This window comes from Catharus ustulatus, chromosome 6 (genome assembly GCF_009819885.2).
Source record: "Catharus ustulatus isolate bCatUst1 chromosome 6, bCatUst1.pri.v2, whole genome shotgun sequence".
Classification (NCBI taxonomy): domain Eukaryota; kingdom Metazoa; phylum Chordata; class Aves; order Passeriformes; family Turdidae; genus Catharus; species Catharus ustulatus.
Genome location: NC_046226.1, coordinates 61,861,778 through 61,879,221, shown reverse-complemented (window position 1 = coordinate 61,879,221; position 17,444 = coordinate 61,861,778). Strand labels below are relative to the sequence as shown.

The 17,444-nt window shown below is 40.7% G+C and overlaps 1 protein-coding gene across 5 annotated transcripts in view; it reads right to left on the bottom strand.

Annotated features, from left to right (window-relative positions):
- Nucleotides 1-17,444, bottom strand: part of MPPED2 (metallophosphoesterase domain containing 2) — a 106,254-nt gene that overhangs the window by 49,105 nt on the left and 39,705 nt on the right. For all 5 annotated transcript variants that reach the window (XM_033063290.2, XM_033063293.2, XM_033063291.2 and 2 more), the window contains one exon: nucleotides 369-594. In XM_033063290.2, coding sequence (XP_032919181.1) covers nucleotides 369-594 — 226 coding nt within the window. The remainder of the gene's footprint in view (nucleotides 1-368; nucleotides 595-17,444) is intronic.

Sequence of the window (17,444 nt, the reverse complement as noted above, 5' to 3'; positions counted from 1 at the left end):
ATAAATAGCTCAATGGTATAGCATGTAATGGAGTTTCCCTAATACATCCCAAAAAGCCACCACAGTTAATCCACAAGCACAGAGTCAGTATTGACTACACAGTTTAAGTGCATTCACCAGGCAGTATAGAAATAGTTACAGTTTCTTTTGTCTTATTTCACACATATGGCTAAATAGAGATTATCCAAAAAGAAATGAAAAAAAAAAGAAAAAAAAAAGGGAAAGCAACTGTTTCAGAATGGTTACAGCTAAGTCTGATACTGTTCTGCAAGGCAATGCAGCAAAGCAGCTTCATGCACCTTCAGCAGGAACAATTCCTGCAGTGGTTCAAGCAATAAACAGCAAAGAAAGTTTAAATTGAAACTTACCACGGGGCACCATATATTCGGAATCCTTTAACTGTTATCTCTGAATCTTGTAAGTAAATACTATTTGTCAGGAGTGACTGAACATTGTCAAAGTCCTCTGGTTTCAATTTGGACACAGAGGGAAAGCGGTAGTAATCTTGTTTAACAAGGTCTGCCATGAATTCCTTATCAAATGTCAGTTCATGATTCCCAGCAATCACTATTTTATATTCATATGGTAGGTTTCCTGAAATAACAAAAAAAGAGGATGTAATTAGCACATTTCCTCCCACAGCAGCGGCGCCAGCACAACAAGCAGACAGCTAGCAGTGACAGTGGAACATCCCAGGGCACCTTCATGCTGGGCACAAGATACTGATGCTGCTCCTCAGCCACTCCATGGAATGGCACCAAAATGCACAGGAACAGCACACAAAGCCATGTCATAGCAAAGAGCCTGTACTGCAGAGCTCAGCAAAACCAGCTGGTAGGAAACAAACCAGCTCCAAAGGTGGCATAAAACACCACTGCTGGATTATTCACCTGCATGTGACAATGGGGACAATTCAGAGCCAGCCCCCAGGGGTGACCTGCAGTGAGGAACCTGGGTGTCCAAGCAGGCAGGTGACCAGAGACTGCAGAATGCCTGCCCACTGTGTCCTGAGAGCACCAAAGCAGACAGCTGGGGCTGTGGGTCTTTAAATTATTTGGATTAATTTGTATTCCAGTGGCATTTATTCAAGACCTAGCCTATTCCCCAAAGCTTCAATTCATTTGCAACGTACTTTTATATTATTATTATTATTATTTTTGTTGTTATGTTCATGGCAGTATCTCATTTCTTGTAAAAAGCACACAAGTAGAAGCAACCACGAAACCTCAGCCAAGTAAGACAAACTAGGAAGAAGGAAAATCTGGTTAATTCATTTACCGTCAGAGTCAGAAATAAAGAATTACATGTTTGTTCCCCTCAATTCAGGGGAATTAATTCCATTGTTTGGAAGGAGGCATGGATCATGCTCATAGAGCCAGATTTTTGGAGTTCAGAACAGATTTTCAAGCACTTGGTACCAGCAATCAGTGCCAGATCCTCCAAATAAACATACTGGGTGCTGAGCTCCCTTAAAAATACAGTCCCGCAGTGTGGTGTCTTCACAGAAGTTAGGTTCTTTTACAAAATCTGTCCCACTGTGACTTGCCAAAAATGACATGCAAGATTGCATCAGAGCTAACTGCCACAGCCTTCACAGTAAGCCTGATTTCTTAGTCTCATACCTTATCCTTCATTTTGGTGTTTATTACTAACAATCATTTAGAAATGGGTGGACTTGCTATGGGGATTTTTGTGCAGCTTGTCTTTGTTTTTTTCATAAAGGCAGCAAGATGTATGTAGAAATCTGTGGGTTCGTCTTCCAGTTCTGGAACTCACAACATTTGTCCCAGGGAAGACAGAATCAGATGTTATACATTTCTTGTGAGAACAGTTCTCCTAAATAGAAGTGGCTTTGCTAGTTTCAAACTTGTCTTTCAACTTTTGAAACTGTTTGGGTTCTCTTTTAAAGTAAGTTTCAGAGTAAAGCTGTGAGTATATACAAGATTAACTTTTCCCCTAAATAAGACATACAGGGGAACCAGTCAAACCCCTCTGCTTTTTCAATATTTACAGCACAGAAACAGGAATTGCACAAGGTATGTGTGCAAACATCATCTTTGCAAAATTAGTTAATTCTGGATAGAAACCCAAAAAGCTACAAATGCCTTGAAAAAACCAAGCAGACTATGTTTTTCATAGACACCTCACATCTGAACAAAATAACAGTTTGTACATATCCATAACTCTCTGTGGTGCTTCATTAGAATAATAGCTCAGGAGATGCAATAAATGCTCCTCTACAGTTTTTTGACTCACTCCTTTCCCACTTTCCTCCCCTTCCCCATCTCTACTAAATGCTGCTCTGCAATGCATTTTTATTTTAAAACTCTGTGTGGTATGTACCTACAATTCCTGCCCTCTGTGACTCCTGGCACAAGCTAAAATTGCTATTTTCTCTTCTCCCAGGAAACATAAACGATATCACCAACATGAAATTTGATACACTTGTCATAACCATCAATCCCCAAAAACAAGCTAGGTGTAACAATATTCTCAGAGAAGTAGGATGGAGATGCTAAGGTTTCTGCTAAGCTATCAATATTTGCCTGTTTTGACACAGAAAACTCTTCAACTTTATCACTACTTGATACATGTCCAAGTTTCACACTTTCATTTATTTTGATAGACTTGAAAAAACAGCACATTTTGCTGATAATATGCCCAATTAAGTCTGGAGCATTTTGCTCAATTTTTTTTTTATCTTGACATTTTAAAAATAAGGGCTTGCTTTGAAGACACACAGGACATGCAAAGGCAAACAAATGGTGGCATCAGTAATTATTAAAACACATAAATGTAACATTATACATGTTGTATAAGCACCTGAAATCTGTAGGGAAAACCCAGACAGTATTTCTTGCCAGGCTCCCTGTGCTCCAGCAGCCAGCCCAGAAGTTCTGTGCTCTGTATTTGTGCCAAATGCAGTATTAGCCATGGAAAGGGCACCTTGCTCCCCATCCAGGGCCCCTAGGTCATCACCAGCCACTCTTGGTTCTGGTTCTCTGGTGCTGGCCCAGGAGCTCATCATAAGCAACACCACCCCTCAAAAGGCAAACACATCAAAAGTCAGGGCAGCAGCAAGAGGAAGTCTCATTCCATTCTTCTCTCTTCCCTGAGGAAAGACTATATAGTACTAATCGTAGTAATAAATTACCTGCAATCAGATCAGCCATTTATTCATCACATTCTGTTTTTTCCTTCTTGAAAGGTCCTGTGGCATTGTGCAACGTCCACTCTCTCATATATTTTCTGAAATGTTTTGGTGTGTTTTCTTTTGGCAGACCTGCGCTTTGTCTATAATCTGTTGACCTTGTGTTTAATATGGAAACATAAACAGTCATCTTCAAAAATCTCCTACTCCATGGTAATTTAGTTTTATCTTGACCAGATTAATCTCTGTGTATTTGCATCAGTGCTGCCTGTGCAGCACAACACACAGGTTGAAAGGCTTTTCCTCATTTTCCTTCACTAAATTCTTGTTAGTGTTTGTTCCTTATTCATCTGATTTCCTAACTATCAAAACTTCCATTATGTATCAGTAACATCATTCATTCTAATTCATACCGTGACTCTGGAAAACAATTAGAAGAATCCTTTTCCAAACTAGAAAAAGTGTGATCTGTTTGCTGGGCTGAGCACTTCAGAAACCCCAATTATTAATTCACAGCATAATAACTGGGTTTATTTAAAATGATCAGGGCACTAAGTCTGTGAAGTAGTCACTCATACTGGAGTATTTGAAACCCATATTTATGTGTATATACACACACATATACAGGGTGTGCATGTGTATATTTTCAAAATATATCTATTATTTTGGTTAAGATGTTTTTCAACATCTACTCTCACCAGCACAAGCAACGGCACAAAGTAATCATTGATCAGGAAAATACTGCAATTAGACAAGTTGTTCTCTTCTGGAAGCCAAGAGGTCAATATCACTCTTGCTCAAATAAAGGCAACAACGGTTATCTCTGAATGACTTGTGAAAATGGAATCGTTTACTGTAAATGCATTAATCTGAGAGTCTCAGAAAACTCCTGTGACTTCTGGTCTAACAAGTCAACAACACTCAAGCTACAGTCCCAAGTACAGTAATTTCACGACTATAAGGCGCACCCTTTTGACTAAAATTTTCCCCTGAACCCGGAAGTGCGCCTTATAGTCCGGTGCGCCTTATATGATCTACAAAGTTGCAACATTTGCGACCCCGGAAGTGTGAGCCACAAGGTGGGGCGGTACCGCGGGAGCGCCAAGTCACGAGGGGGGGGCGGGAGAGGGTGGCCATGGCCAGCAGGAGCCGTGCGGGGAGGGAGGGAGGGACAGGGGGAACAAGGAACCACCAGCCATGGGGGGAGGGAAGCGCCGCCGGGTGTGGGAAAGCGGCGGCGCAGCCCCTGCGGCCGCGGGGAAGCGAGAAGCGGCGGTGCCGCCGAGTCAAGCGAGGGACGGGTGCCAGGGCAGCCGTGCCGCCTAGTCGAGCAGGGACGGGCACCGGGGCAGCCGCGCCGCCGTGCCGAGCAGGGACAGGCGCTGGGGCGGCCGCGCGGCTGTGCCGAGCAGGGACAGGCGCTGGGGCGGCTGCGCCACTGTGCCGGGCGGGGACGGGCGCCGGGACGGCTGCGCAGCTGTGCCGAGCGGGGACAGGTGCCGGGACGGCCGCACCGCCGTGCCCGGAGAGGACAGATGCCATGGCGCCCACGCCACCGTGCCCCAAGAGGACGGGCGCCAGGGAGGCTGTGCCGCCGAGCCGAGCGGGGACGGGCGCCGGGGTGGCCGCTCCGTTGGTGCCGAGCGGGGAAGGGCGCCAGGGCGGCCGCGCTGCCTTGCCGAGCGGGGACGGGCGCCGGGGTGGCTCCACGGAGCCTCAAGGGGGAACAGCACGGCAGGAGCGCCAGGCCGAGCGAAGGAACGGCACAGCAGGAGCACTGAGCCGAGCAAGGGAACGGCACAGTGGTTCCGCAGAGCCACGAGGGGAAACACCATCGTGGCAGCATGGAGCCGCGAGGGGGAGGCGGCCCCGCGGCTGCGCCAAGCCACGCCTGCCGGCACGAGGGGCAGGTGGGAGTGCCAGAGCCCACTTCACGAGGAGGGCGCCTGGGGCTGCCTTTGAAAGCCTACACTCTGTGAAAAATGTTTCTAAATTGTGCTCCTTCCAGTACACTCCACGATCGCGGGTTTCCGTTACTAATTCGTTACTTTGTTGCGCATGGCTCGGATCTTTGCGGCAAAAAAAAAAAAGTGCGCCTTATAGTCCGGTGCGCCTCATCTGATCTACAAAGTTGCAAATTTTGCCGACTCCCAGGGGGTGCGCCTTATAGTCCGGTGCGCCTTATGGTCGTGAAATTACTGTATATTTGTCCTGCAAGGGTTCATCTTTACTCCTGTGTCATGACACCTCCCTGCTAACACAAGGATTTGGTGGGCACAGAGCACAGTGGATAAGGGCACTGTCCCAGATGAAAACTGATGTAATCAAAAAAGGAGTAGGGAGTCCGTGAATGCTGCTAAGGCAAAACTCCCATTGCTGGCTGCAACCACTTACACCACTCCACGTGCCAGCTGAACAACAGACTGACTTTAAATATATCTGTGACATGGGACAAGGGAAGAAGCTTGGGGGCCAGGGGCTTATGGGGCTTTTTAACCTACATAAGTAGTTGTTTCAGTGGGTTTCTTTAACTTCACCTTAAGCACTTGGATCCTAGAAAGCCTTCATCTGTTGAACAACCATTCCCATTTTAATAACAATCTTTCATATGAGTACAGTTTAGTCACACAACCCAAGTTCTACAGAGCTGCCAGACATGAAAAGGAGTCTGCCTGGCAGTGAACGTTAACTGCTGAGTACCTATAAAAATTGAAAATCACATTATTTTTCTACTACTGTTACCTGCAAACCCCACAGGGAAGTAGGGGAATAAGAAATAATGTAATTCTAGCTGTCTATATAGTGGTAGAAACCTGTATTTACACACAAATGATATGCAAGTGCTTTTGATGCAAAGCTCTGAATATGCATATGCATGCATTAACTATTCAAACCACACAACACTTCCATGAAACATGGAGCTTTTTTCATGCCTGTTTCATAGCCTCATAAACCCTTCAGCCATATGCTGAGAAATAGGCTGAGAAGCCTTGAAGTATAAATCTTAGTCCCCCTCATAAAGAGGGAAAACAGCACAAGAGAGAGATGTGCGTGCAAGTGAATCATCTCAAATTTACTGTATATTGTATATGCCCCAAAAATGCAAAACTGGTCATGGAGCATTCCCCTATAACCAACCCCATACATGTCTGGGGATAAACACAGAAGGAGCAGATTTTGGTTTGCTCCTACAGACTTCCCCACAGCTGCAGCTGCTGAGGGCAACCAGCACAGCCCACCACTGGCCAGCAGCTCTGCAAGTCTTCCTGAAGAGGTTTCCCATGGAAAGCATCACAGAGCCATGGTCACTCTCTCTTCCCAGCATTTACAGCACAATTGCAACACACAGAGACTCCTTTCAGCTTTTTAAAACAAAGACAGAGTATCTCCAAGGCTGCTATTTCCCCTTCAGCAGCAATAAGTGAGTTAGACTGCTTAAATACAATTATACAGACTCGAGCTTCCACAGGACAAGCTGTATCTATCCCACCAACAACTCACTTCAGGTACCAAGATCCAAAACTGGGTGAGAAAAAACATCTTTTTTAAGATGAGACTGACCAACTGACTATGAAAATATTTTGGCTGTTTTAATCAAGTCAGCCTTCACAAATGTCCTCAACAGAACAGCTCAAGCTGGTATCGACCAACACACTGGCTGAAAAGATAGCCCATGAATTTCTATGCAGTTTAGTTCCCTGTGTCTGTAGAAACCTACACAATGAAACAATTAAAACCAACCAAAAAAAACCCAGCAAATAAGAAACAGAACATGCACAAAAACAGAGCATGCTTCTAAAACAGCACAAAAATCTGAAGTACGAGATCTCTCAAAATCTTCCCAGTGAAAAGTATTTCATCATCAGTTCAGATGCCTTTTTTTTTTTTTCCCCTCCAGTTTTGGAGAAGAAAAAATAAAGGCAAAACACACATGGGGCAACAGAGCAAGAAGAGAGGATGAATGAAAATGTAACTGTTTTGCCTTAATGCAAAGAAAACGAGATCGCAGCACAGGGAGAAGCAAAGGCTGAAACCCTTGAATTCCTGTGATAAATCCAAAGCTTGTACATTAAAGCTCCCCTTTGTTGAAAACACTGTTAGACACAACAAAACAGAAGTGTTAGGTAAGTGCAAGCTCTGCCTCTGACCTTTCCCTCTGTAACCGTCAGGCTTCATTAATTTTCACAAGACCTGACAGCTCCAGCGTTAATACTCACACTTGCGGATCGAGCCACACAGCAGCTTCAGAGTCTGCTACCTTCTCCTCTGAAACTCATGCATTAGGGTTTCTTCCATGCTGGCAATGGAAAACCAAGTCTAAGAAACATTAAACACAAAAAACTACGTTACAATAATGCCGAGGCTGAGCCATAAACCCATGAAAGCAAGGAAGCACCGAGGGAATGTCGCCTCAGCACCTGTGACTGAGCTGGGCAGAACCGAGCTGCTCCAGGACACACAGGGTCCCTTTCCCACCTGCACAGAGCTCTGATGGATGCTGCAGCATCAGTGGTGCCCAATATCAAATATTTCTCATTCTCTCTTCCACAAGTAAATCTAGTGACTTTTGCACTGGGCCAAAACATCCCCACGTGCAGCACGGCAGGGCCAGGTGCACTGCAGAACCTACTCAGCTACAGCTCTGTTTTAACCACACTCTGGCATTGGTAACAATTCCTTGCTTTTATGTTTTTATACCTCAACCATAACATTATTCTAATGTAACTGTTTGTGATTAATATCTTCCTGCTGTCTGCTGAAATGAAAAGTGTAGCCCTACATAAGCAACGTGCTTTTGTTTCCCTTCAGTGTTCCATGGAGTCCTTAGCATTACTCTGTCATAACTTGTCCTGGGTTTTGATCTCCAGCTTGAGCTTTACTGGACTACTTTTATTAAAAACTTGGTGGTTTTATATTGTGTTTTTTTAAACATAGAAATCTTCACTAAAGTTTTAACAATTAATATATGATATTTCTTTATTTTGAAACAGAACCTGAAGTTTTTGTTCAGTCTAACCTCAAAAGCAAAAAAAAAAAAAAAATAAAGGCCTCCAGATTTTGCAGCTCACAGCACTGCCAACTTTAGGTGTAAAAAGTCCCCCCGAATTGACTTTAAAATTATGAAATCTGAAACGCAAGCAGTACAAATTGCTCGCTAGTACAAGGCTTTCTTTTCAGGCTTTTAATTATGCAACCTAAAACATAGAACTTTCAAGAGGAAAAAAAAAATCACATAACAGCTGGCAGCTGTCAAATTTCTCTTTAAATTTAGCAAATTCTGAGACACCACCCTACCTGGAAATCTCAATAGCCTTGTCCATCCCTTTTCATTTGCACAAGTGTTTCTGGCATTAATGGTAACTCCTGCTCCTCTCCTCCTTCCAATAGCAAAATAATACCTAAAGGACTCCCAGGTCTGTGCTGGTGCTGTGTCCCCCTTCTAAGGGATTCTTTAAGGGAAATGGTTCTCACTTTGAAAATTAGAAGGGATTTTCAGGTGAGAATCTTCTGTCTGGCAGAGCTGAAAGGTGTTCCCCTAAACAGAATTACCCTGTATTTACAGCAAAAGAGACACTTGCATCAACCCCCTGCAGTTCAGGGTCTGTAGTGCATGTGGACTGTACATACAGAGAAATACATTCTGTTTTGTCCAACAGAACTTTAGATTTTTCTCTTGCAATATCAAGATCCTAATGCCCCAGGGCTGACAAATTCCAGACCAATTTCAGCACATTGTGTGGTTTCAAATGGCTGTGACCTTCAACTCCAAGAGAGTTCCTGCTGAGAGCAGGAACTTAAGCTCTGCCTTCACAGTGCCAGCAGGGCTAAGTAGAAATGTCCTTCTTGGACTTAATTTAGACTTAATCGAAAAGAAACATTTTTGGTTACTATTACATTAGGCTAAAACATAAAAATGAACCCTAATGCTATCTAAATCTAATAAGAGAAAGGCATCTCTCTTTCAAAATTTTCAAAGCATTCTCTATAAATGCATCACAGATCAATTTACATGGTACTTCTGCCAATAAGCAAAACAAAATCACAGGTTCCAATTGGCTTAACTCATATTGGAAAGCGCGAAAGCAAATGCTAGAAAATGCAATTACTGCAAACAAACTCTATTTTCTCCACTCAGGAGGGAATTTCAGAGAACATTTTATTGCCCTCAAATAATATTTCTAAAGGCATCAATACACAACTCTATTTTCTTTTTGGAGCCCCCCACACTATATAACCTAATCCTCCATAAAGAAATTCACCAGATTTTGAAATAATATATAGGTTGTTGCTATTACCTTGTGCACACACATGCTGTATCAATTTAAATTCTTCTTCTCCATGAATCTTAAGAATATAAAAAACCAACTTCCACTGCCTGACACAAACAGGTCTAGACCTATTTCCCATAACACACCCTTTATCTCTGTAACCTACAATTCCAATTAAGTCTTTTTTTCCCCCTAAAATAAATGAATAAAAGTCACCAAAAAGGAGGTCATCTTGAGAAACTATTATACAGAAAGTAATTAAGCTAATCATAATTATCACAGACAATGTCTTGGTATTTTAATGTACATGGATTTTCACACTGCAAAAGGCCAGAGAAAGCTAAGGACAAGATTTTTCCAGAAAAAGTGAATTTTTTTTTTTTTAAAGAGAAACAAGGTTTGATATCAATTCTTCTCTACTTAGTGAAGGAAATGAGAATGATGAGTGCAGGACACAGATCTAGATTCTTCCCCAAATTCTTCTACCTGATTGACACAGAGACCTTTAAGCTGCAGAATTTCCTTTTCTGCCCACAGGACTGACCAACACACACAGCCCTATCAGGATCCTCCCAGTCTCTACCCACATATTTTAATAGGAACAAATAAATACCAACCAGGGAAACGTATGATTGCCAAAACATCTTCCTGTTTCCCAAGTCTTTGAGCCAGTTCCCATTATTTTTCTCATTTTTAGAAGAAAGTCTCTGAGACATTTACAAATGCCCAAAACAGTAGGAAACCACCTTTCTCTGTCTTGTGGTCTGGTAGAAACCAGTCAGTATTTCTGAAAAACATCCCTTAAAATATCTCCTTTTTTCAGTATCCCAGGAAAGTATTCAGAGCATTTCTTATGCAGAGAAAAATCTCAAAATACACAAACAAGAAGCTCCTAAGGACCATTTTCTTTCTATTATATTATAATACACTATATTCCATTCTATTATATTATAATACACTATATTCTATTCTATTATGATACATTATATTCTACATAACTTCTTGATTTTATACCCAGAACTGAAATCCCTCCTTTAAAATGATGATTTTTGAGTATATTGTTGGCAAACTACAAAACATACTGGGGCTCATAATTAACCAACTATCAGTACCAGTGTTATGTGGATAAATATCCCTAATGATAAGAGGAAAGATGAAAGCAGGGATAGCAAGAATAATCACAAGGAAAACAAAGAGAAGAAATAAGATAAAATGTTTTTTAAATATCCCAGAGGCTTTAAAAGCATGAACTAGTGCCCAAAAGCAGGACAATAGCTTTTTAATAACTCTGAGAATGTAACATTCTCCAGTGTGCTAAAGCAATTAGCTGCTTTTGAGATTTTACCCTGTGATCAGGGCTTGTGCTTTTATTTGTAAACATTAAAGTATAGGAAGCAAGTTTGAGATTCAAAGGTAGTTTTAAACATATTTTCACATGGCAATGCTGATGCTTGTTGGGAATTGTTTCTTCTTTTTCTAAGTTGGAAGGGCAGAAATTGAAAGCTTAAGCTGAACTCCACTTCCAGAGTCCAAAATCCAAGTGCCAGCATGGATAGTGTGCTGCAGAACCAACTCCATGGTCCTTTTCTGAACTGTTCATGGAGGATGAAACACAAAGTGCACAGAGAATGCAAACAGAAATTAGAGTCACCTGAAATATTCAGGCAGGTCTTTAGGAACTTCCAGCATTTTTTTCTGAACCCTGTGTTTAAATTTATTATTCTAAATAAAACAAAACATTCCATTATAGTCTTTCAAGATGAACTTGGATACCAGGACTCTCCTGAGTCCAGTAAGGAAATTCCTTTTAATAATGCAGCACATAGAGAGGTTTCTTAGCTACTGAGACAACCAAATCACTCCAGCTGTATCATGTTATTGCAAGAAACTGAATTCCTCTTAAGCAGAGTTTTTCCTTGGCCATCCAGAATTCCCTGAGACTCTGGGCACAGGTCCCTTCCTTGTGAGTTTAAGCACAGGGTAAAACACTAAACAGTAAAAGGAGAGAGAGAGAAGGAAGCTTGAAGCCTGATAAAGCTTTGGAGTGGTAACTGTGGACATTAGCACCAGTGATTTCTGACTTCTTTGTCTCACCCCTGCTACTGTTTCTTGCCACCTCCTCTTTTCTACTGGCTTTGCAGAATTTCAATTACCAGTTTATTCATTGCAATTTATATTACAACATCCCAGGACCTCACAACAGACAGTTCAAATTCAGGCTGAAGCTCTTTTAAGAATCCACATCTTTGAATTTCATTGCAGAAAACTATGTGCTGAAATACCTCCTAATTATCATTCCAAAGGCAGGACAAAACGGAAAAAGTTAAAACAGTGTATGTAATGTAAACTCTATTCTGCAACAGAGAATTTACATGCTTTTATTTGTGACAGCTTTCTGCAGAGTAGGATCACTTATGACTTACCCATTTTAGCCATTTTTTTCTAGCCTTTAAAACAAAAAATGGGATGAGAAACCTACTGTAAAAAGCCATGATATGCAGACTAGGATTTGCCAAGTAATGTGACAATTACAGTTCATCAGAGCTGGTCATTAGGATAAAGCATTCAGAGAGCAGCTATTTCAGTCACTTACGACAAAGGTAACAATTTATTCCTTATTTATTCTCCTTTCTGCTAAGGTTTTGCCCTCTCACCTCGAAGGCAAGCAGCATTGTTTTCACAGCTGGTCTCAGGGAAGCAGTTGTTTAGGAGTAGCTGTATTGCTTCCACTTGAACTGTACACACTCTGGGAACTCACTCCAATGCCAGACCCCTTCCAACAGCAGAGCAGAGGCTTTTCCTGGCACAGGATTGTCATTTGCAGCAAGGAGACAGCAAATGGGGAGTGGCTTTCTGTACAGTGTGGATTACTTTGGGGGGTTTTATGAGGGGACATCAGTCCAGGACCTTCACTCTCACAACCACAAGTATGACTACGGCTGCGTTATTTTATTCCCAGTGACCACTGAAACTTGCAGCAGGGACAGAGGAGAACAGAAGCAGCAAATTCCTTCCCTGCCATGCTCAGGAGACATCTCCTGCACAAAATTGCAGCAAACTCTGTGTCTGCTCGCAGCTTTTTCTGCTCATCTCTCAGTAGTGAAGGCAAATGCCAAGTGCTGCTGAGGGAGCAGGAGCCTTCAGAGTAACATATGGGGGAGAGCAGCTCAGGGAAAAGTAAGGACATGCAGGCAGTTTTTTATAATTTGCAGCTCTGTTTTAAACTAAGAACCCTTTGTGTTGGCTGGTTCATGGCAACATTCAAGAGAAAAGGAGCTACTGCACTCTGATACCCAGCCTGCCCTATAATGTGAAAGCTTCTGGTTCATTAGAAAAGATGCACATAATTCTGAGGTCTCCATGGTTCACTCACCAAAAATTACAGGAAATTCAAAGTACAGAGTGTTCCTGAGCTCTCATTTTTTTTTAAATTTTATCAACTCAAGAAGAGATGAAGCTCTGGAAAAAGCAGGTGAGAAAGAGCAGGTCCAGTACTTTATATCCCTGTGCTCTCATTTGTCTTCTTCTTTGCAGTCTCCATCCTGCCCCCAGTTTGATGTTATTTTGTTCTCCCCTGTGTTGGCTTTCCATGGCCTTTCTCCATACACTGCTGTCCCCTGGTGTGCTGCTTTGCTGCTTCTCCACTAAAGGCACCATCAGTAGCCAGAGAGGGTTTGGTGATTGTCACCTCTCAGCTGGGGTGCAGGACAAGAAAAGAGACCAGAACGCAGCAAACTGAGGCACTGAAATGACCTGAGCCTCAAAGTCACCACAAATCCTGAGAAATTCCCTTCCCAAAGCTATGGAAGGGCCAGCACAATGCAGCCCATCTAGCTGGTGGCATGGGGTGAGGCAGCACAGAGCTCCCAGCCTCAGACCATGCTGACTGTGAGTCCTGTAGCCACCCTACAAGAACATTATTCACTGTCATGCCCAGGACAGAGCAGGACAAAGAAAACAAATGTTCCTTTAGCTTTTTCTCCCCACCAGTGCTGCCCACAAACATAACATCCACCCTCCAAAACAATATACTCCCTAAATACAGGCAATACAGGATTGAAGGCCTCCCAGCAGGTGTGACAGGGGTGGGTGGGAGATGTGGAGATGCACAGGTCTGTCTTTCACAGCCCTTGTACCAGGATTTGCCCAAGCTCAGATACTCAGCCTGCTGCAACAAGAAAGTTAATTACCAAGCTAGGCAGGCTGGTTATAGCCAGCAATAAGCAGCTCTCTATTTTTGTTTAAGAAAAAAAGAAGTCAGTAATTCTTGGAACATTTATTAACCCCCTAGTATAGGCAATTACTGCAAGATAAAGGTCTGCCAGTCTTGCATTACCATAAATTGCTGCATGTCGCTTTTCTACAGCACAGTAATGTCCACAACCAGTGTGAGTAAATGCTAACATTTGATTTTTAAGCTTGATTCAACCCCCTAGATCGAACATTTTTAGCAGGTCTTCACTTTCAGTGGCTGTTGGGCCACAAAAAAATTATTATTTTATACAAACCAAAAAATCTAGGCTGGCATTTCACTGATAAACTGTAGCTCAGTTTAAGGTAATCTCACATATTTCCTAACATGCAGAATGGAAAAGAGAAAGCCAGGTGGGAAGTACAAAACCCAAAGATCGTTCCTGCTGTCCACTAGTCACATACAACATTAAAAAAATAGTGGCAATAAAAAAAAAAAAAAAAAAGAAAGAAAGAAAAAGGCTTTGTAATAGACAGAACACTGCCAACCAGCTTTAAATTGAATTACACAGCCTGCTAATCTTTATGATGAAATAAAATTTCTTTGAACACTACACATTATACTAAAATCCGCAGTGCTTTCTCCCCAGCCCCTCTCTGCTCAAAGCAACTCCTCCACCCTGAAACCATTGTTCTTTCCAGCCTGGAATGTGATGCTCTACTAACAGAAAGACTTATTTTAATTAGCTGTTGTTAATATGGTGTGCACGGTGTTAAAACACAGAAGTGTTTTTGCACTTTGTATTTTTGATGCAACATTAAATCAGCAAGTGAAGAAATAAACTGATGGTGTTCAAAGAATCTACTCTCCACTGAAATCATTCCCATTACAATATGTGGCTGTGGTAGCAGCACTGGAGGAGGAATCTGATGAAAATGTCTATATAAGTTTCTATCTCAGTGGCATTACTTGTTTCATACCTAGTCAATACAGCAACCATAAATCTCCTTTCTGTTTCAAAGCAGATTTGTGGGAAAGGGGGAACTTAAAGGAAAAAATCATTTTGAGTTTTTTACAAATTTGGTTTGGTTATAGCTGGCTATAAGAAACCTGATCATCCGCTCCCTTCTTCTAAGACAACATTAGCAGCCCAGGGAAGCAGATCCAAGAAATGACCAAGCAATTATTGTGATTGAAAATCCATTCAAGAATTGTGCAATACTTTACAGTGTTCACTGGCTCCTTTCTTTCATTGAAAATTACCAAATGAATATATTAGCTTAAACTTATAAAGAGCCACTCACCCCAGAACATGATTCTCTTTGAAAGCACATTTTACCTGAGCCAAGTTTTCTAATGTCTGTCAAATAACACCTTTATATTTGGTTTGACTGACTATGGTAATTCGTAAGGAGAATTTTATACTTTAGTAGCAAACACAGTTTAAAAATCCTCAGTTTCTCTACAGACCATTAGGAGATAGCAAAAATAGATTTTTGTGAAATTTCTTTATGAAGACCTGCCAGGAATAACAAGAGCAGAACAAAAAAGAACTGATCGGGTATGAATGTTCTTACACTGCTCCTCAGGCATAAATTCCATTTTAGTCAGTGGAAATTTTACTACCTCGACATTCATTTTATCCAATAGCTTCTATTTTACCTTCAAAGTTATACTTCTGGGGTTCTGCTTCCCACAGACCATATAGTATCTGACCCAGAGCAGAGGATAAATATGAAGAACCAGCTATTATAATCATGGCACAAAAGAGAATTTTGTACTTTTTCCTACCTTTGTTTTCACATTGCACTATAGATTGCTACATCAAGAAAAATTATTGAGCCATTACCAAAAATGAGCATGGTTGTATTTTCCCACTACTTTATAAATATAATAAAATGAAACATTCAAACTATTTTTGTATTCCTTTGAGGAAAAAAAAAAAAAAAGATAAAAATTGGTAATAATACATCATAAAAAGGTATATGTAAATAAAAGCTGAGCACTGACTATTAATTCAGATAAACCATATGGGAATTGAAAACTAAGTACAAATGGGAATTTAACCATGACATTAAACACAGTTCAAGTTAGAACAAAAGCAAAGGAAATATTCCTAAGTAGTAATATGCCAATAAACCCTAAATAAACTAGGAAGAAGTTTTTTCAAACTTTATGGAAAATATAGAATTAGATACATAACCCAAAAAACTACTAAATCAGTAAAAAACCCACAAGTCCTCAACCTCTAAATAAAATATCTCCATCCCATCCCAGTGTCTGAAGCCTAAGGAAGCTTCTCACCAGGGCCATCATGGAAGACAGAATTATTTCCAAGATTGGACTAATAGATTTTCCAGGGAGTTGCTTCCCTCTCTCCCAGAACAGCTGTGCCAAACTCACACGCACTTACAGCATTAAAGCTACCTCAGCATTTTCTTTCACTTGCAATGAATGCAATTTTTTTTCAAGTGCTCAGAGTTTTGTTCATCAAAATGGTATTTTATGTTTAGTCAATTATTCATTCTAGTTATAACAAGTAGAGCAATATAGAGTTCAAAATATGCTCCAGATGGTAAAAACACAAATCAAAAATAAATCCATTTATAAAAAAGGAAGATATTTGTTTTTATTGCCATAATTTGACTTTAAAATATTCACAAGTTTCCTTCTGGTTCTAAATTACCTCAGAATACTTTGAGCTAATACCCCACTGAATCTGGATAAATTTAGAACTTACTGGTTTGGGATTTTTTTTTATAAAATAGTGTGATGTCAGACACCAAAATAATTCACATCAGAAATATACTTTTATGGAGCAAAACACTTCATCACACTGAAACTGTTCTCACTGTACATTAGTAAAAGGAACACACTTATTCTAAACCCTAAACGAGCCATGCCTGGAGAGGAGATGAAGCCAGATAACTAAGCCAGACCAGAGAGATTGAGAAAGGATAAAAGTGGAATGTGACCCTGCATTGCTAAACAGTGATAAGAAAAGAGCTTGATCTTAGTATTATACTATTCTGGTACAGTTCATTTTTTTTTTCAAATTGAATTATGCTATCTTCTATATCAAACACATTTTGGCAGATGTCTGGCTTAACAGTTTTGAATATAATTTCAAATTTCCACATCACTAATGCATAAATTTAAGTGTAGACTGGAACCAAGTGTCTGTCCATAGTTCTGAGAGCAATGGCACATTTACATTTTGTCATCTATTCCACTTAACAACCAGCAATTCCAAGGTGATGCTGCTATTTTCAATTACTAATAGTCACACCAAAATGAACTTTAAAATAATTGACAATACTTTGCTGAGGACCACATCCACATATGCAGAGCTTAACATGAAAATCTCTGCATTAAAATTATATAATCATTCTTCTCACTTCAAGTAACATTAGAGGTAAAGAAATATTTGCTGCAGTACAAACTCATATTTATTTGGTCACTAAACCATTCACAAAGTTTTTACAGTCATTATCCCAAAGAAATTAAAAGAAACAAACATTCAGAACAAAAGCAAGACTTAAAAAACATAAAACAGTCAAGTTTATAAATCCTAGAACAACTCAGGAAAAACCTAGCTAAATTCAGCTTTAAGCTCCAGAGACAATAATCAGCAGTAAGGTCACCTACTGAATTTATCCAAGTCTACCACTGCAAGATTTTGCCTAGCTCGTGCAGTAACATTATTTGTAATAGAAACCTTGCATGGGGGGAAAAACAAACAAACCAGAGTCAAAAAATGAACACAGTATGATATAACCACTAAACAAAAACGTACAAAATGGGGTATTTCAGAAAAATTTCTAAACTGAAT